This window comes from Anser anser (assembly GCF_964211835.1).
Source record: "Anser anser genome assembly, chromosome: 24".
In the NCBI taxonomy this organism is placed as follows: domain Eukaryota; kingdom Metazoa; phylum Chordata; class Aves; order Anseriformes; family Anatidae; genus Anser; species Anser anser.
Genome location: NC_139745.1, coordinates 1,381,910 through 1,401,917, shown reverse-complemented (window position 1 = coordinate 1,401,917; position 20,008 = coordinate 1,381,910). Strand labels below are relative to the sequence as shown.

The following is a 20,008-nucleotide window of genomic DNA, read 5'->3' as shown; positions in this document are numbered from 1 at the left end:
GGGAGGGCTGGGGATGCCGAGCCTCTGGGCTAGAGGAGAGAACATTTGGCACGGGGCCTGGCTGCACGGCGCAGAGATGCGAAATGCTGCAAGAGGTCCCCATTTGACAAACGTCTGTGTAAAATCATGCGCAGCTCCCAGCCAGTGGCGGTGCCGGGTCCCCCTGCTCTGTCCCCACCGCCCCCCTCCTGTCCCCGCTCCCTGCCCGGCTCCGCCTGCTGCACGTCGCAGCCCCGGCACCCTGCGGGCTGGCTGCGGCCCCAGCCGGTGACAGGGCTCCAGAAAAGAGTGGCGGAAAAGCTGGAGGCAAAATGTCTCCGGCAGCCCCGCTGCAGCCGGCACCCCCAGCATGGCCCCATCTGCCCCGTTTCCCCCCCACCTGCACCGGCCTGCCCCCACATCAGCCCTGCCAGCCAGCCCCACGCCCACACCGGCGCACGCAGCACCGCGGATACCCACCACCAAAAAAAAATCCCAAACTGACGTCCCCCCAAGCCCCCCCAGCTCCCTTTTTCCCATCGCTACCCCCGGTGCATGGGATGTGGGGGGCACAAAGTCCCGTGCCACTGACAGAGCCCACCCGGGACGGGCAGAACGGGGGAGGCAAAGCCGGCACGGGTGAGCTGTCGCCGAGCGCGGTGCCGCAGGGACCCGAAGGACATTGAGCGTCTCCTAGCCGCACGCAGCCCCTGCTGGGAGACGGGGCGACACCGGGGGGGGTACCAGAGCCCCTGTGCTGCAGGCATCCTGCCAGGCCAAGACAGGCGACACGCTTGGCGGGTCAATGTCACCTCGGCGGGTCAAGGCCACCACGGGACCGCGGGGCGCTGGGGACGCTGCGGCCCCGCCAGCCCTGGGGAGGAGGGAGGCCACCCCCGGTGCCGGGGGTGTCACCGGCTGGCAGCGGGACGTCACCGCGTCACCCCACGCACGTGTGCCCCTGGTGAGACCCCCGCGTGGCACACACACACACACACACACACCCCCCACCATGCAGCCCCTCCCCACCCGGCCCCCCCCTCGCCCACGTGCGCGTGCACAGGCGCGCAGCCGGCGGTGCGGTGCGGTGACTCAGCTGCCCCGCCGGCAGCAGCTTGCCTCGCACCTGCTAATTGCGGCCCCCCCGCCGCCCCCGCAGCTCCTCGCGCCGGGGTCTCGCCAGCCCGCGCTTACTCACGGCGGGGGGGGGCCTCCCCCGTGCACATCAGCCGCCAAGCCTGGGGTGGGCGGGGGGCTCACGGCCCCCCCCCCCCCCCCCGTGTTCCCATGAGAGCGGGGACCAGCGACATTTATTGTGCAGGTGCTCCACATAAGGGGGGGGGGGGCAGCACCACAGGCTCCAGTTTCCTCCCAGTCCAACCAGCCTGGGGCTCTGGGTGGGGGTTGCCACTGGGGCTGGAGCTGCACCAGTGCCCTCCCTGAGGCCGCTGCTCCGCACCTGGCTGCAAGCAGGCGCACGCCGGTGATCGCAAAAGGGAATTGCGATTGACCCAGACCCCTTTTTTCAGCCTCTTCTGGCTTTTCACCATTTAGGAACACCGACCCCACAAGCCCAGCGGCGATGGGATGGGACACGGGATAGGGCACGGGGTGGGCACCACGTCCCTGAGCCGCCTCTCCCCTTCCACCTCCAAGCCGCCGGGCTCCCGAGCACGAGGCAGAGCCGCTGCCGGGCCACGTGCCTCGTCTTCCCCCGCGGGTCCCGAAAACGCAACCCCGGGGCCCGCCAGCCTGTCCCCACCACGTGGCCGCGGCCACCCAGGGCCCCCGTGGGCACAGCCCGGGCACGGCCCTCGCCCCTCGGCCCTCGCCCCGCTTTGGGGCGGCCGCGCCGGGTGCTCCCTGCGCCCGGCCGGCTGCGGATGCTGGGTTACCCGGGCAACGGCTGATGACATCGCGGGATGCAGGGGAACTCTGCTCGAGGTGCTCGGGATGCCATCGCTGTTGCCAGGGAAACGGCGGGGCCGGCGACATCCCGCGGGTACCTGAGGGTGGCAGGGGGGGGTCCCCCTGCACGAAGCCCCCCCCAGCACCAGCGCATCCCGCAGCGCCCGGCCGGGGGCTTCGCTCCCCCCTCAGCACCCCCGGACTGATCCCAGCCATTGCTTTTCCCTCCCAGGGCTCAGAAGTGCCAGGAACACCCCGAGATTTCCCCAGATGCCCCAAACTTTCCCAGCTGTAAACCCCAGCTGCATGTCCCTGGTGGGGATGCGCCACCCCCCCCAAGGCAGGGTGTCACCCCCCAGGTGCTACAGGGTGACAAGAAATGCACGGGGAAGTCTCTGGGGTGCACTCGCTGCCACACAGGGACGAAGCAGAACAGAAGGGGCAGGGGAAGAGGTGTGCACGGCCCCTGCTCCCCCAGCGGAGCCCCCCAAATTCCCCTCCGGGGTGAACCAGCGACATCAGCAGCGCGAGCAGGATGCGGACACACCTGGGCAGGCGGCAGCGTCCCCGCGGGATGCTGCAGAGCAACAGGAGCACAACAATCCCCTTCCTGCCGCCCCCGCGGGAGCTCGGCAGCGCTACCTGCCACGGCAAGAATTGCATCAGCCGGAGCCCGCCCGAGCCGCTGGCCCTGCCCCAGCCCCACGGGGCCGCCCCGAGCCCCGCCGTGGGTGCTGCAGTGGGGCCAGGTCCCCCCTCGCCCAGGGCACCTGGAGGAGCCAGCGCCCTCGGGGCTGTTCCCGGTGCAGACGGGGCTCTGCGGAGCACAATACCCCAAAAACCTGCCCGGCCTCTGCTTGGCACAGCCCGCCTGCGAACCAGCACCAGGGGTGACAAAACGCCGGGCAAAGGGACGGGAGGAACCAGAACGGGGCCACGAGGGGCAAGCAGGCCCCAGCGTGCAGGGAGAGGCAGAACCATGCGGGTTTCAGCTCCATCCGGCCCTCGTGGTCGCTAATTTTGGTTTTAGGGTTCTGCCTGGCGGGGCGGGAGTGGGGCTAACCCTGCAATAGGGCTTGGGGGGAGTTGTGGGGCCTGGGCTGGAGCTGGGGGGTGCAGGCTGGGGGCTGGAGAGGGGAGGGCAGTGAGGAGGAGGAAGATGAGGCTGGGATAAGGGGGGAAGCCCTGGGAACCCCCCCAGCACTGCGGGGAGGCAGCTGCCACCAGGGCGATGCCACCCGCTTTCTCCTGCCCGGCGCACACCAGGGGTTGGCCGGGGGGACACACAGGGACCCCGACCCCCGGGGGCTGGGGGGGAGCCCGGTGACATCCGTGCGTCTCCCGGGGGACCTGGCAGCCCTTCAGTCGGGCTCCATCCCCGCGGGGGCCCCCACCCGCTCCCACGCGCTGCCGGCCTCCCGGCTGCGTGACACCGAGCTCTAATTGAATTAGACGCTGCTGCCTGGGCAGAGCAGCCTGCAAACCATCCTCGAATTCCTGGGCACGGCGCCCGCTCGCTGTCTGCGAGCCACCCCCCCTCCTCCCCCTGCAGTGACCCAGAAGCGAGGAGCCTGCGGCCCCCCAGCGCGGGGGGGAGAAGGGGTCCGGCCGGCCTCAGGGGGGCTCGTTAAGCAGATAATTAGCGTGGTCGGAGGGTGCAGCACCCGCGGCCCCGCCGGGGTCAGATGCGCGGGGCTGGCCGGCGAGGCAGCGCGTCCCCGCGCCAGCTTCCTCCGCTACAGAATGTACCGAGGGCTGCGGCGGCCCCAGCCAGGGACACGATGTGCTCCCCGCTCCCGGCCCTGTTTTTCCTGGCCGGCCTCCTGCTCCGCTGCCGGCGGGGCGGCCAAGCGCCGGGGCTCAATGCGGCCTTTGTTCGCTCCGCCGTCGCCTCCTTTCACACCTCCGGCCCCCCGCCGCCTGCCCCCCGCCACCATCCCCGGCCGCTCCGTCCCTTTTCCGAGGCTCGGGGCGGAGGTGCCGCCGCCGGGGACGCTCAGCAGCTCCGAAACCGCGGGCAGCACCGCGCCGTGCCGGAGCCCAGCGGCTGCAGCCCCAGAGGGCCCCTGCTCCTGCCCACGGCCCCGTCCTGCTCCAGGCCCCCTGGGTCCATCCAAAAGTCGCCCGCCCACAGCGGGGCCCGGCGGGAGGCTGGGTGCACCCCGCAAGCCCCCAGACCCACGGAGGTGCGAGGCGAGGTCGTGCCCAGCAGCTGGCGCAGCTCCACGCTCTCTGCACATTTCCTAAAGTCAAATCAAAGCGTGGCCCCAAACCACCCACATCCCACCTAACCCCGCAGGGGCTGCCTCCTCTCTGCCCTTTGCCACTTTTCTCTCTTTTTTTTTTTTCTTTTTTTTTTTTTTTTCCAAATGGGCCAAATTTGACCCAAAATTTCCTTTTCCTATTCGGAAAAGGCTCCGCACCAGCAAAGGGTCCCCAGCTGGCTCAAAACCCAGCTCCACGCCCCCATCCCCGTGTCTGCCAGCTGGGCACAGTGAGGCCGGGCACAAGCCCCGTGGGATAAAGCCCAAACACGGGGGCACAGCTGCCCCACGGGCCCTGCCGGAGGGTGCAGAGGTGGTGACGAAGAGGTGCAAGGGCACGCTCGGCTCACATCACAGCAAAACCTCCGTGGGTCTGGCACTGAGCATCCTCACCGAGCCTCGCAGTGGGGCAGACAGCCTGGAGGCATCCCTCCTGCCCCCCGAAGCCCATCTCTCCCCATTTTGCTGCTGCCGCCCCCCTGGCGGGGGGGGGCTTTCCTGCAGCCGTCTGGCAGCTAAGCCCCTGTCGCCACGGGGGCATTAGCAGCAGCGCTGCAGGGAGCTCCCCGGGGAGGAGTAAGTGGATCAAAGGGTTTTAGCAGCAGACGGCTCCCAGACAGATCTGGATTGTCTTCAAGGCGGCCACTTGCGGCTACAAATGCACTTTCTGCCTGCAGCTCCCGAGCCAAAAGTTTCACACCGGCTTTATTTCATTTAACCCCTGGCGGCTCCCAGCCTCGCAGATGCTCGTGCCAGGAGCCCCCCCCAGCCCCGCAGCCAAAACTCGGCCCCAGCCTCCCCCCAGGGTAAACCTGGCCCTGCAGGGGCGGCTCAGGACACTCAGCGCTTGTGCCAAGACCCCCAAAGCGCCCAGTCCCTGTGCCGGTCACCAGCACCGTGCCAAGAAGGAAGGTAGGGGAGGGGACAACCACGGGGACCTCTCCGGGATGGAGACAGCCTGGGGACATCGTCCCCACCTCACCGCCCTTCACAGCACCTCCCGGCCCCAGCCGGCGCTTGCCAGGCGGCGTGGGGGGAGCTGGGGCAGGGAGAGGCTTTGTTGGGAACGGCCATGAATTATTCAGAGCGCACCATAATTACAGCAGCCCCCTGGTCCTGCTCGCTCGGGCAGGCAGGAGCAGGATTCGTGCCGCGGGGAGGGCAGGGGGCAGGGGACAGCACCCGGGGCCCGAGGCCATCGCTGCCCCTCACCTCCCCATGGCAGCAGCAGCAGCACCCCGTGCTTCCCAGCCCTGCACCCCACGTTGCTTGGTGCCGCACCCCAAACCTCCCCGTGCCGCACCCCAGGCTTCCCACGGTGCGACCCACGCCAGCTGGTGCAGGACCCACATCTCCCCAAACCCCCAAACCCAGAGCCGCATCCCCCTGCCCTGCACCCTGCACTGGGGGTGCCCAAATCCAGTCACCCCTTCCTCTGAGAAGCCACAAGCAGAAGTGGGACCAGGGCCAGGCCACGTGCTGGGACACGGCCAGGACCGCACTGCACACCCCGGGGACCCCCACATGCCTCTGTCCTCAGCCCCCCACCGCTGCCATCCCCCCCATGGCCCCACAGCCAGCACAGGGCCCCGGGCAGCAGCTGCCCCACGCAGCCACTGCTCGATGGCGGGCTCGGACTCCATCGCAGAGCGAAAACAAGAGCGGGGCAGCCACGAAATAACGCAGGGGTGGTGAGCAGAGCCCAACGCCAGCATCCCCACGCTGCCTGGCCGAGAGAGCGGGGAGGACGCCTGAGGACACGGCGCCTGCATCGGGGCTGCATCGGCACAGGGCGGGGGATGCCCCTGCACGTGGGGTGACGGCAGCCTGGCCCCGTGGGGCTGGCCCCCCTGCGGGCAGCGCCGCAGGAGGGCTGGGGGCTGCCCCCGCCGCGGGTCAGGGAGGGCGCATGGCGGGGCTGGGTTCGCCCCGAGCAGCCCCGGCTCTGACGCACCCGTCTGGCATCTTCTCATTACACTGAGAGCTTCTGTTCTGCTGCCCGCGTTTGCCACAGCGGTGGAAAAACTCTTCTGCAGGCCTGGCAGCACGCCGTGGGAGCGCGGGGTGAGCGGGAGCGGCAGCAGCATCCCCATGGCACGGGGCCCCCCATGGTCTCCAAACATGTCGCACACGTGGGGGCTGTGGGCAGGGGTGTTGGGGACCCTGTCACACCCTGGGGGTGGCACCGCACCCCCAGGCCCCTGGGCATGGTCCGGGCCAGGAGCGATGGGGCGCGGGATCCGGCAGGCATGGGGGGACAGGAGCTCGCCCCCAGCTGATGCACCCTGCAGTGATCCTGTGCAACCACAGCGTCCCAGGCACGTCCTGAGGTCCCCACTGTCCCCTTCAGCACCCCCTGCACTGGGAGAACAGGGCCCAGGGCAGGCAGGAGCAAGGAGCAGATGGTGGGAGACGAGCTGCAGGTGTGGGGTGTGCTGGGTGGGGGTAGGAGAGTGGTGGGGTGCGGGTACGGGGTGCCCAGTGAGCACAGGTGGGTTTCTCGGTGTGTGGGGTTAGGGAGTAGGGTGTACTGGGGGGTTCGAGGTACGGGTTGCACAAGGGGCGTGGGTACAGGCTTGCAAGGGGCAACGTCTGGTTGTGGGGCTGGGCAGGTGGGGTGCAGAGTGTGGGGTGCAGGGTTCTGGGTGCTGGGTTTGGGGTACAGGGTGCAGGATGCAAGATGAAGGGTGCAGGACAGGGCTGCACGGTGCAAGATGAAGCATGCAGGGTGCACGGAGCAGGGCTCGGGGTGCAGGGAGTGGGACTGCAGCTGCAGCCTCTGAGGTGCAGCATGTGGGGTTTGGGGCGCAGAGTGTGGGACACAGGATAAAGCACGCGGGGTGCACAGTCTGGGGCACAGAGCTCCGGTGCCACTTCACAGCCCTGAGGGCTCAGCTTCCCCGCCGTGCTGCTACAGCACCCGCCGCCCGTCGGCACCGCGGCAAAAAGCATCGGACGGGGCTGCTGCCGCGCTTCTCCCGTTCCTCTTAAAAGTCTGCAGCGGGCAGCCGGCCACCGCCGTCCCCGTGCCCCCCCGTGCCCCTCGGAACCGGCCGAGCCCCCCTGCGCCGCCCGTGCCCAGGTCAACGCGGACGGGTCAGGCTCAGCCGTGATGTGTGCGTGTCCACGGCCCGGCATCCCACAAGAAACCTAACCGATGGGACCTGCAATTAATACCTGCAACATAATAGAGCTGATTACAATAATTGGCGTGATAATTGCGTTACACCTAGGGAAGGGTGTAAGCAGAAAGCCCTACAGAAGAGACTCTTTGTCTTTGCTTTTTTTTTTTTGTTTTCTCTCCAGCTCGCAGGTAATAGCCAGGAATGGGCAAACCCTCTTTTAATGGACTCTTAATAATGCTGTAATTTCCCTTTGCAGGGAAAGTTTTCCAAACAGTCAAAGATTCAAAACAAAGCAATGATTGTTCCTATTAGCATTAAATTCTACTCTGGGAGAGAGAATAAATCAAGCAAGGGGATTCAATTCAAAACAGAACTATAAAAAATCCAATAATGATTTTTTAATATTAATAAGAAAAATATATTGTTATGCACCCTTAGCATTTAAACTTCTAATCCAATCAGCGCAAAGTGCAGAGATAAATCATGGCAGCGGAGGAGAAGGGAACAACCATCAAGCAGGCAGCAATAAAACGCTGTCTTACATCCCTGGGACAGACATAGGTTTGACAGACTCAGAAGAAAAAAAAAAAACATCCAAATTTATGAGCCTGTCGCTGCTCGAGCCTGTTAATTCCCTGCCTGCTTCTCCGCACACGCCCTGCACCTGGGGCCGGAGCGCGGCGCTGGCAGCCGGGGACGCGGCACCAAAAGCACCCGGACCCGAGAGCAGCTGGGCGGCCCCGCACCGGGGATGCTCGAGGCCTCGCCGGTGCAGCGGCGGCGGATGCTGGATGCAGCTGATGGTCCCCGCACAGCCCCGATCTGCACACGTGGATTCGTGGAAGCGCACAACCCCCCGTGGGGCTGGCCGTGCGCTGAGCCAGGACGTGTCCTGTCCGGGTCACAGCCCAGGAGCAGCCCCGGTGCCATCCTGCTTGAACTTATTACCAACAGCACGCGGCTCCCCGCCAACGCACCGAGCAATTCCCCCTGATTTATCGGCCCCGGCAGCCGGAGCACAGCCACGTGGGCCAGCACCGAGCCCCGGCGAGCGGCAGAACTCCGTGCAGCATGCGGGAAACGCCGGATTTTGGCATTCCCGGCCCAGCAGGTCCCAGCTCCCCCTGGGTCCCCTCGGACCGTGCTCTGCCAAAAACCCAAAAGCAGCCACGTCCGGCAGCCGCGATCCCGGCCACGCGACGGCCGAGGACAAAAGGATCTCAGAGCCGCAGGGAGCTCCGGGACAGCTCGCGAACTGCTGACAGCACGAAGCGGGGCGAGGACAGAGCGAGGGCGTTCGGGGACAGACGGACAGACAGGCTGCTCCCGCTCGCGAGCACCCCGAGCTTCCATTCGCGCCGGCTCCTTGTGGCTGAGCCCCTGGCAGGGGAGGCTGAAGGGAGGCGAAGCGCTAATTGCAGCTCTCGTCTCGCTGGTACCCCGGGGGGGGGTTCCGCTCTGCTTTCCGATGCTCCGGTCAGGGGCTCGGGGAGCAGGCGCCAGCCTCGTCCCCGCGCTCCTTGCCCTGCCGCCAGTGACAGCTCGGCTCCCCAGCAGAGGAGCAGCCCCCTCGGCACTTTGTGATGCATGTTAAGGTGAAATAATAATAAAAAAAGATCTGAATTAAAAATCCCAGTGCCTGTTTTTCGTGCTGCCCCACCACCAATGAGTTTCCAGCACCGCAGCGCGCGGACCCCGCTGCGAACCAACTCGCGGCACCAGGCGCATGGGGCTCGGCGGCCGGCCCCGAGGCTCAGCCTCCACCACGAGGACACGCCACGAGCCTGGGGGCACCCCACAGATGGGGACAGTCACCGGCATCCCTGCACCACCCTGACGGCCTGGGGGTCCCCAGGGCGGCACCGCTGGGTGCTCCCCTGCACCCGGGGCCGCAGCCGCCTCCTCTGCTCGCAGGGCTGGAGCCAGGTTCCGGGGGCACGGCAGAGGCTGCCCTGGGGGGGCGCAGGGGGGGCCCGGCCATGCTCCAGGACAGGGCCACGCTCTCCAGGAGCCCCCAGCCAGGGGGCAGCGGTGAGGGGTGGGCGAGCTGGGGGTGGGGACACGGTGGGGCTGAACTTTTGAACCAGCAGGCTGGAGATCAGTGCATTACCTTAACGCGAGTTAAAAATAACCGTCTCGTCTCTTGAAATGAGCCTGTCTGCAATTACAGCTTGGCATGTCTGCTCCGGAGCGTCCCCGGGCTGGCACCGCGCCAGGTGGCAGGCGGCTTCGAACAACCCTCGCCTTTCTTTTCTTTCTTTCCCCCCCATTTTTTTCTTCCCAGCAAACCAAAGGTGGCTTCTCGGCTCCCAGCTCAGCTCCCAGCGCCCGCCGAGGCGCAGCCGTGACTTCAGAGAGCAGCCCGGCCTCCGCCACCCGGCAGCGAGGCCCCAACCCCTCCCTGTCCCCCGGGGACACGGGGACGCTCCCGACAACCCCAAATCCCAGGGGGCCGGGCTCCGGGGGTGCCCTCCCAGTCCTTCCCCGTGCTGCCCTTGCACGCATGACGCGTGCCCGACTGCAACGTGCAGGCGTGCACGCACATGGGAGCGCACGTGGCGAGCCCTGCGCACGTGCACACGCGTGGCCGGGGGACAGCGGGGCTGCATGTGCACCACATGTGCACACACACGGGTGTGCAAGGGACGGCGTGCAAGCTGAGCCGCCGCGTGTGTGCTCAAGCACGTGCAGATGCAGCGGGCTCCCCGCAGAATCGCTCACTGTGCCCTGGCCATGCTGGAGCCCAGGCAGCAAAACCAAGCACCCGTCCTGCACCACCGCGCGTGTCCCCACTGCCAGCACCCCTGGGACACCTCCTCTGTCCCACAGCCCCGGGAGCTGCTGCGCCCCTCGCACAGCGGGAACAAAGCGCTGGAGGTGGCGGGGACTCTGGAAAAAGCCACCCCTACAGACCCCACTGCTCAGCCCCACTGTGGCCACCCCAAGGGCCCGGACACTCTGGGCCAGACCACAGCTGGGGGCAGCTCAGGACACCCCAGGGCTGGGCAGGGAAGGGACCAGCCCGCTCCGGGGGTCCCCACCCGGCACCCACGCCGCCGCCGCGCCCCCTCCCAGCGCCGGCCGCCTCCGCCCCCCCGGCGGGTGAAAGCAATCTTTGTGCCGTGCTTTCAGTTCTCCTTGCTGGCGGGCGGCCAAGGCAGCACATAATAATGAACAGATGCTGTCCAAAATGAGCTTCAGCGGCAGACAGGCAAGCCTCTCCGAGTGTCCTTCCGTAACCCAAAGTGCCTTTCACCTCGGCACTAATCAGGCACCTTCAGCAGGAGAGCAGAGCTGGCGCGCAGCGTCTGGCTAATTAAAAGTAATGCAGGCGGGGAGACCCCGGCAGAGCCGTGCCTGGCTCCCGAGCATCCCCGCGGCCACGTGTGAGCCGAGGGAGGCAGCGGGACCGGGGGATGACAGCGGGGATGGAGAGGTCAGCGTGGGGCTGGGGGTGCCCCCACGGGTGGCAATAGGTGCGACGCAGAGCCCTCCAGCCAAAAACTGCACCAAGGGATCGGGGCCAGCGCGCGAGTCCTGCCCCTGCCTCCACACACGATAGGGAAGAGGCTGCCACAGAAATCCCCTGGGTTTTTAGCAAAGCGTCCAAAGCAAAGCTCCTGGTGGCAGCACCCTGCCTAGGCCCCCCCAGGGCCGAGGAGCTCCCGCGCCTCCAGCCTGCTCCGCTGGGGCACGGCGTCCACACAAAATATTTACGAGGCCTTTTAAGTACAAAAGCCAAGCACCAGGAAATTCGTTTCCCAGCCCAGGAATCTGGCACTCACGTCACGGCACCGGGCTGCGGACGGCGAGCGGGAGGGAGGGACGCACGCACGGACACGCACGTGGGGACGGACGGACGGACAGACAGACAGAGAGCGGGCGCCGGGCTGCAAGCGCTTGTCTACTCCACAGGATCTTAACTGTAGTTTATATTCCAGCGGTTATTAAAAATAAGGAGGGGGGGGGGGAAAGCTAAGAGCGGAGCAAGCTGTTCATTTGGAGCCTTTCCCTTGGGTTTAATAAAGCCCCACTCACTGCTGTAGTATCATTTTTATGCTATCATAAAGCCGGACCATTTAGCAGGTTTGTGTTACTTCAGCAGTTAGCGCTGCATGAAAAGCGATTCCAGAAGAGAGGGGGGAAAAAAATTACAAAAAAAAAAATAAGAAAGGGAAGGAAGATGAAAATCTCCAGAACGAGATAAAAGAGCAAGGTGCGAAGGAGGAGCGGATCCTGGGGGATCCCTCGTGGCCATGCCCCCGGCACGCACCGTGGTGCACGGGAGCGCGTCACCATGGCTCGGGGCTGAGCGAGCCGCCGAGCTGGGGACAGGGACAGGCAAGGAGCCCCCGCTGCATCCCTGGGATGCCCAAAGGGTTTGGGGTCCCCCGTGTGTCGGGGGGAGCCTGGCCCTGTCCCCACTGTGGGGGCTACAAGGGAGGTATGGGCGCTATGGAGCGGAAGGGACCAGGAGCCGAGCCCCCTGCGCGCCCTGACCCCACAGCAGAGGGCCCCTGCGCCATCCTCGCACCCAAACGCCTTTTCTACTCCTTTTTCTCCCCATTTCATTCCCATTGCACCCCACGATGGGGACAGCAGCACTGGGGGTCTCTGCAGAGGCCCCGTGCTCCCCCAGGCCACCAGGACCCCGTGTCCCCAAGACCCTGCCCGCCGTCACGCTGCAGCCCCGGCGCCGTACGGGAGGAGGAGGTGGAGGGGAGGGCTGGGAAATTAAGGTTTGCAGCGCTGTCAGAGCCGCATCAAACAGGCATCCACCAGCTGATTGCTTGATTGTTATATTTTGGATGTCAAACCGGAGCGAGCAGAACCTTTAAAATGCATCCGTGCCGCTGCCTTTTTGACGGAGGGTGTTGGTTTCCCATTAACAAGTGGAAAGCGTGAGCTGGAGCAGAAAACTTCAAGCGCTTTGGAATTGATAAAATAACAACTCCCTAATTAAGCAGAACTGTCAGTCACGGGCGCCTGCTGCCCTGCATCGGGAAGCAGCAGCAGCAGCTCCCGGCGCACGTGCCCGCGGCGCCAGCCCAGCCGCTGCGGCACCCGGAGCCCTGGGATCCTCCACGGGGCCGGAGCACCCCTGCCCCATCGGGCCCTGGTCCCACTGCTGAGCACGGCCAAGCGTTTAGGTGCTGTGCCTCGGTTTACCTTGCTGTAAAACCCCAAAACACGCCCTGCGCTGGCATCCTTCCCCTCCGAGGTACGGAACCAGCCTGGGGGAGTGCGGCCCCCATGGACACCTCTGCTGGGTGCGGATGCAGCGTCCCCGTGGCCGGCTGGGTGTGGGATGGAGTCCTGGTGGCAGAGCCCAACCCAAGACCCCGCAGGGAAGCCAAGCCCTCGGCCTGGCTCTCCGACCTCCGCGATCTGCTCTCCCCAGCATGGGGAGGCTGCGAAGGAGCTAATTAAAGAAGCAGCCCATTACCCGAGACCCCCCTCTGATGCCACTGTGCTCGGTAATGAAACGCTTTAAATCTGCGATGCTTCTCCCAGGCCTGGGGCAGGAGGGACGTGGCATCTCCAGGGGCTCTTTAATAAGCTTTGAGCAGCTCATTACTACAAAATTGACTGCCCGGCGCTGCAGGTGCTCCCACGGCTTCACCGAGCTGCCAGCCTGCCCTGGGCAGGGCACAGCCAGCAGGGACACGGGTGCTTAACCCCCGGCACAGCGGTGTCCAAGGCAGTGACAACCAAGTGAGGGGGTCCCTGCGGACTGCTCCAGTGCCAGGACGAGGAAGGCAGCACCACAGAGCAGCGGGGGACAGCGGCAGAGGCACCACAGAGCCGCTCTGGCTGGCGATGGGGCTCCCCAGGACGAGTTGGAGAGCGCCAGGTCCCCGTCCTGCAGAGCCACCCCAGCACGCAGCTCCTCCCTCGGGCACACCACACACCGGCAGCACGGCCCCAGGTCCCCCCGCACGCCCAGCCCCATGAACCAAACCACCACTGTGCCCTGACACCACCACAGTTCTGCAGTGCGGGGCCGCCCATTCAGCCCCCCCGGCGCACCCACGCAGCCCCTCCGGCCGACGCAGCCCCCGCACTAAAGCCGCGATGCCCCGCGCAGGACAAGCAGCTCGGTTGGCACCAGACGTCGAGCAGCACAGCCGCCATCCCTGCCCCACGGGACAGGGGACACCAGGAAGGGCGTGGGGGACAAGGGACAGAGCTGGGCGCCCGGCGTTGCTCCCACGCGCTCCCTGCTGGAGGCTTCCCCGGGGGAGGCCGATGGCTGGGGTGCCGGCAGCGCTGGTGGGATGAGCGAGGGGACAGCCGGGTGACAGCTGGCAGGGGGTGAGGCCACACCACGAGGGTCCTGCCTGCAAAGCCCGTCCTTGCTCAGAGGCCAGAAGTCGGAGCTAGTGCCGGTGGGCACGGGACGGGCAGCCCCGGACAGGCAGCCCCCACCGCCTCGCGCACCCACACCAACACACCCGCGCAGCGCCACCGTCCCCTCGTGGCCCTGTCTGAGCCCCTGCACACCCAGAGAGGACACCGGTCACCCCTCTGTGGGTGGCTTGAACCCCAGTGACAAGGGACAGGGAGGGCTTTGCCAGTCTCTGCTGGATGGCACTTCCCACCTCCCGTGTGCCAGCACCGGCCCCGAGAGGCACACACGTCCCCGTCCCCATCCACAGCTCAGCACACAAACTCGTTGCCACACGCGGCCCCGTCCCCTCGTCCTGGTCCCTGGGCTGCCCTTTGGGGACACCCAGGGGACCCCCACATGCTCCACACCCCAGTGACCGGAGCTGCTGCCGGGAGCCCCCAGCACACCCAGCACTCCCAGCCACCAGCCTAGAGCCACAGCAAGCATCTCGCCGTGCCCCCAGGGCCCGCTCAGTGCATGTCCCCGCGCTGTCCCCAACGGGTGGGAGCCCTGGGGACACCCAGCTCCCCCCACACGTGCCCGAGGCCATGCAGGTCTCGCCGGAGGCACAGGTTGGAGCAGACCCACGGGACCAGCGCCTGCTCCTGCCTCCACAGCTCCCAACGGCGCAGGACGGGGACATCACCGCTCCGGGACGGGGACACGGCTGCTCCGGGACCGCTGCCCCTGCACACCCAGCACGAGCACAGCCTCCACCTGCACCACCAGCTCCCACAGCCCAGCCGCAGGTGGCACAGACAGACAGCATCCGGCCTCGCTGTCCCCAAAAGGGCCCTGTTTGCACCCAAAAGAGCCCCCCGAGCAGCCGAGCCAGGCTGGGCCACCTGCAGGGGACGGGGGCACGCGGTGCCGGCACGAGGTCAGCCCACCAGCGCAGCAGGGCAGCATTAGAGCCCCCGAGCCTCGTTACACACTAATCACACTGGAGGTGACAGGGCTTAGGGGAGGGCTTAAGAGAAACCGTCTCCTTTTTACTGACACCATCTGGACACAGGCGATCTCTCCCCCTGCCCAGCACGGAACCGGAGAGCGGCAGCGTGGCGGGGTGGGGGGGTGGGGGTCAGGGCAGCCCCCCCCAGCCTCCAGTGGCCTCGGCTGGCTCCGGTGTGGCACAGCCAGGGGAGAGAGGCTCGCACACGCCGACCGGAGCGGGGCCAGGGGACGTGAGCGTGGAGCCGCGGGGGCTGCGAGGGGCAGGGGACGCAGCCCCCGTGCAGCCACGCTTGGGGCGCGAGGCAGCCTGGGGACACCTGCCCGGGGACACCAGGGGACCCCGCGTGCTGCACGCCCCGGTGGGCTGGGAGGGGGCTGGGAGCCCCCAGCACCCCCAGCACCGCCGGCCACCAGCCCAGAGCCGTCCCCCCCGGAGCTCCCGGTGCAGGGGGGCGGTGGGGTCGCCCCTCGCCCCGGTGCCGCCGTCCCCCCGGCGGGGAGGAGCGGGGCGCCCCGGCTCTGCCCCGCCACCGGCCCGAGCGCAGCCGGCGAAGCGGGGACGAGGCGCACGGGGCCGGGCCACGCACCCGCTCCCCTCCCCGCAACCCGACCCCGGCCGCGGGGCCACCGAGCACCGGCGGGGGGGTGGGGGGGGGCTCCGGGAGCGGGGCAAAGTCGGTCGGCGGGGCGGGGGTGGGAAGGGGGGCGCGGGTACCTTCCATCCGGCGGAGCTGTTGCTGTCCCCTTTATCCTTAAAGTAGGGGACGTATCGCACCATCCAGTCGTAGATCTGCGAGAGGGTGAGGCGCTTCTCCGGGGAGCTCTCGATGGCTTTGGTGATGAGGTCGGCGTACGAGAGGTTCCCCCAGGCGTTCCTGCGGGACGTCTTGGCCTTGCGGAGCTGTCCAACGTCCGCACCGGGCGGCGGCGGGGCGGCGGCGGCTGCTGCTGCTGCTCTGCGCTCCGCCGGGGCCGCCGCCGCGTTCTCGGTGCCCTCGGCTCCGCCGGCCGCCAGCGCCGGGGGGGGCCCCGCCGCGGCCCCATCCTCGTCCTCCGCCGTGAAGTCGGGGTGCGGGAGCGGCCAGGTGCAGGAGCGGGGCCGGCTCTGCGGCTCGAAATCCGGGTCGATCTCCACCTGATGCGCCTGGAGCTTTTCTTCCATGGTCCCCCCCCCCCCACCCCCCCTCACCTCCGGCGCTGCGCTCCCCCCCCACCCCCCGCCCCACCAGCAGTTGCGGTCGGTTTCCACCCAAAAATTTAAAAAATCTTTAAAAATTTTTTTAAAAAATTAAAAAAAAAAAAAAAGAAAAAAAGAGGGAGAGGAGCGCGGAAAGGGCTCCGGGGCGGGGGGAGACGGGGACGGGGGCGGGGGCACCGGTCCGGGTGCGGGTGCGGGAAGGCACCGAGTCCGTGCGGGCTCTACCGGGCGGCAGCGACCGGCTGGGCGCTGGGCAACGGGCGGTTAACGGGGGCGGCGGGCCGGGGGGGGCGCCGCATATTCCTCGGGGGCCGCCAGCCCGGGGCCAGACGGGGCTTCAGCAGCCGCGGGGCGGCTCCGGAGCGGCGCTTCCCGGGGCGGCTGCGGGCGCTGCCGCGTCCATCGGGTCAGGCGGCGGGGCCGGGCGAGGGCGGCGGCGGCGGCGGCCGGCGGGCGGCGGCTCCGGTGTCCCCCCCCCCCCGGTCCCCGGTTCAGCGGCCGCGCACCGGCCGCGCACCTGCCCGCCGCCGCCGCCGCCGCGCTGCCGCCACGGGGCGGGCGGGCCACATGCTGGGGCGGCCCCGCTCGGTGCGCGGTGCCCGGCGCTCCGTGCCCGGTGCCCGGTGCTCGGTGCCCGGTGCTCGGCGCTCAGCTCCGCCGCGAATGCGGGCGCCGCCGTGACACAGGGGGAGGGCCCGGGGGGGGGCGGGGGGAGGGCGGGGCGGGGCCGGCCCCGCTCCCTGTGCCCGCGCCCGTCCCTGCCCCGCCGCCGTCCCGGTGCCGCCCCCCTCCCACCCCCCCCGGCCCCGCCGCCCCACGTGGTGCCCCCCGCCCCGCCCCGCCCCGCCCGCCCCCCATTGTTGCCCCGAGCCCGCCGCCGCCCCCTCATTGGCGGGAGGCGCCCCGCGGCCACGCCCCCTCCCCCCCGCCCGCCCATTGGCGCGGCGCCGGCGGGACGTCGCCGGGGGTCGCCCCCCTTCCCGCCGCGCCCCGCCCCGCGGGTGACGTCACGGAGCCGGCCGCATCCGCGCGTCGCCCCGGGCAACGCCGCGAGGCCACGCCCCTTTACTCATAGCCACGCCCCTTTACTACTGGCCACGCCCCTTTACTACGGGACTCGCCCCCTCGCCCGCCGCGGCCACGCCCACGCCGGAGGGGACGGGGGAGACCCCCGCCGGCAGGCCACGCCCCCGCGGCCTCAAGGCCACGCCCCCGAGGGCTCCCCGCGGCCCGCGCGCAAGCCACGCCCCCGGCTGAAGCCACGCCCACCGCGCGAAGCCACGCCCCGCGGGCTGGGTGGGCGCGCCACGTGCGGGGCCCGATCCTGAGCCGTGATCCCCGGTCCCCGGTCCTTGATCCCCGGGCCCCCGCGCCCTGATCCCCGGGCCCGATCCTCGGTCCCTGATCCTCGGTCCTTGATCGCTGACCCCACCGAGCCCTGAGCCCCGATCCCCAGGTCTGATCCCCAATCCCAGATCCCTGATCCCCCTGATCCCCAATCCCCGATCCCTGAGCCCCAACCCCTGGGCCCCCTGAGCCCCGATCTCCTCTCCCCACGCACTGCCCCCGACCCCCTCCTCCACCCACCTTTACCCACGCGGGGCCTGGCGCTGCCCCTTCCCTCCCGCGCCCCTCTCCCCCTCCTCCCACCCCGTCGCCAGCCCTCCCGCTGCCCCCCGGCTCCCGCTCACATTCCCCAGCAGCCCCGCGGTGCCCCCAATCCCTGCGACCGCTCGGAGCCCTCCGGGTGCCCCGTCCCTCGCCTGGCACGGGCAGAGCCCTCCGTGGCTTCAGCACCGGGTGCTGCAGCGGCTGCCGGGCTGCCTCACCCCGTGCCTCAGTTTCCCCCCGGGAAGCAGTCCGGCAGGGACAAGGACGGACGCACGCAGCTGGGGTGCGGGTGGAGGGCGGGTGCCGGGCGCCTTCGTGGCTCCTTGCGCCTCGAAGCCACCCGAGCTGCCCAGCGCTCCCGTTCCCGGCACGCCCGGGGTCCCAGCCCAGGCTCGGCAGCCCCCGGCCCCGAGGTGAGGGTGCCCAGGGTGCAGCCCCTCGCAGCGGGGTGGAGGCGCAGTGCTGGGAGGGACAGGTCTGTGCCCCGGGCAGGGGCAGCGCGTCCCAGCTGAGGCTGCTGGCACCGGCGGCGGCAGCGCAGGGCTGGCTTCCAGCATCACCTTCCCCAGCACCTGGTTAATTATCACTTAACCGCCTGGCACCAGGCGGGAGCATCTCTATTAAGGCGGCTGCACGCTGCCACCAGCCCGTTAAGCAGCAGGCCTCGCTGCTCGTGCATCGCTGCGTGGCGAGAGGCAGCCTCGGGAGCAGGGAAGGGGGCACCCGGTGCCACCATCCCGGTGACATCGGGGCTGGCAGCGGGGACATCCCGTGGGCATGCCCTGCCGCCCGGGGTGTTGGCACCGCGTGGCCGTGCTGGGCGAAGCAGGGGGGTGAGTGCTGGCATTTTTGGAGGCCCTCCCCAGCCCTGTCCCACGCCGGCAGGTGGAGGTTCCCGGCCCCGCTGGAGGTGGCAGCAGGGCCGGTTAGCTCAGGCTGTGCCAGCGTCTCCCCAGATTTCACAAGCGGCCGGTCCGGGATCACGCAAGCCTGTCACCCCGGCTGCCCTCCCGTGTCCTAACCACGGGGGTGACAGCGCCCTGCGGCACCCTGCAGCGCCCCGCGGCACCGCCCGGCACCGCCCCAGCTCCTGATGCAGCGTGGTGGGACGGGGGCTGTCCCCGCCGTCGGAGCCGGCTGTGTGTCCCCAGGGGCCACCCCCCCACCTGCCAAATCTGTTCCTTTCCCAGCAGCTTCCAGCAGCATTTGGGCAAACTCTTCCCGCTGGGGTGTGGTGCACCCCCCAGCTCCGCTGGCTCCACCTTTCTCTGGGTGATGAAGATGATGATGAAGATGAAGATGATGATGATGATTGATGGTGATGATCATGTCGCTCAGCACCTTGGCCGATCCTGTGAAGCTGAGGCTCCAGGAGAGGTGCCCTGCGTTTCTCCAGCCCCAGCAAGGTGCCCGCCCTCTCCGGGGTGGGAAGAACGAGGCTGAAAGGGGACACGGAGCTCGGTGGGGACCGGGTGAGCAGGGCCAGCTCGGTGGGCTCCTGCCCCGCACACGTGAGCTGCCCCTTGCAAACGAAGGTGGCAGAAGGTGGCTGTGACTGCCCTGTGCCAGCGCTGCCCCCGGAAAGCACCAACCAGGTCAGTGACAGCAGCCGGCGGAGGGACCCCCCCAGTGCCGGGGGGCTGCGGGGTGCTCTGGGCCTGGGCTGCTGCAAGGCACCTGCGAAGCCGGGCTGAACCCGCAGCACAAGGACCCCCGGGACCCCCGGGACCCCCGGGACCACGCTGAGCCCTGCAGCATTTGTTCCCTGGGGACGAACCAGGGCGGCGGGACTTGGGCACAGAGCCGCCAACAGCCGAAGGGACAGGGGCCGTCTGCGAGGCAGATCAGGGTGCCTGCCCGCGCAAGCTGCCTGCCCTGCGCTGAAAGGCAAAGGCAGGCGTTCGGCATGCCCTGCGAAATGAAGGATCGCCCGACTGCTGACCGGGGCCTTTGAGGAGTCGGGTGTGTGATGGGGAGCCGTCTCCTCGCCGCGTCCCTGCGTTGCGGCGCTAAAGGATCTCGGGCGGCGCATATTAAAAAAATGCTTTCACGGAACATAAACTGGGAGTTAAGCGAACGAAATGATAAAGTCAAAAATGAAATATTTTTACTTTCCAGAAATGAGCTTGGTGTTTTGACATGATCGGAATAAACATTTTGACACTGCTGAAACAAGAAAGTCAAAGTGATTCCGCTAGACTTCTTCCTGGAGAAAATGGCAGCAAAATCGACAAGTTCCCAGGAAAAGGCTTGATTTCAATAAAAACCTGTTTTCTGATGGAAAACCGCTCCAGGTAGCGCCTTCCTGCAGCCTCGCTCAGGGCACGGTGCTCCCGCGAGGCTCCCGGTCGCCTCCCGGGATGGGGGCTGGGGGTTCCTCGGGGCTGGGGTCCCGCAGCCCCCTGAGGGCTCTGCCAGGGCCAGGGGTACCCCGGGGTGCAGCGCCAGTCCCTGTCCACACCCGTGTCCTCACCCATAACCACGTCGTACCGGGTGGTACATACCTCTGGTCAGGGGGCACGTCAGTAACAAAAGTTTTCAGTGGAAAACCCAAACCTTCATTTTCAAAGGGCTGGAG

At 67.9% G+C, this 20,008-nt stretch overlaps 1 protein-coding gene across 1 annotated transcript in view; it reads right to left on the bottom strand.

Annotated features, from left to right (window-relative positions):
- FOXO6 (forkhead box O6) overlaps positions 1 to 16,465 on the bottom strand; it is a 30,129-nt gene extending 13,664 nt beyond the window's left edge. The window contains exon 1 of the mRNA XM_083809902.1: positions 15,337 to 16,465. Coding sequence (XP_083666028.1) covers positions 15,337 to 15,783 — 447 coding nt within the window. The 5' untranslated portion in view covers positions 15,784 to 16,465. The remainder of the gene's footprint in view (positions 1 to 15,336) is intronic.
- Between the last annotated feature and the right edge of the window lie 3,543 nt (positions 16,466 to 20,008).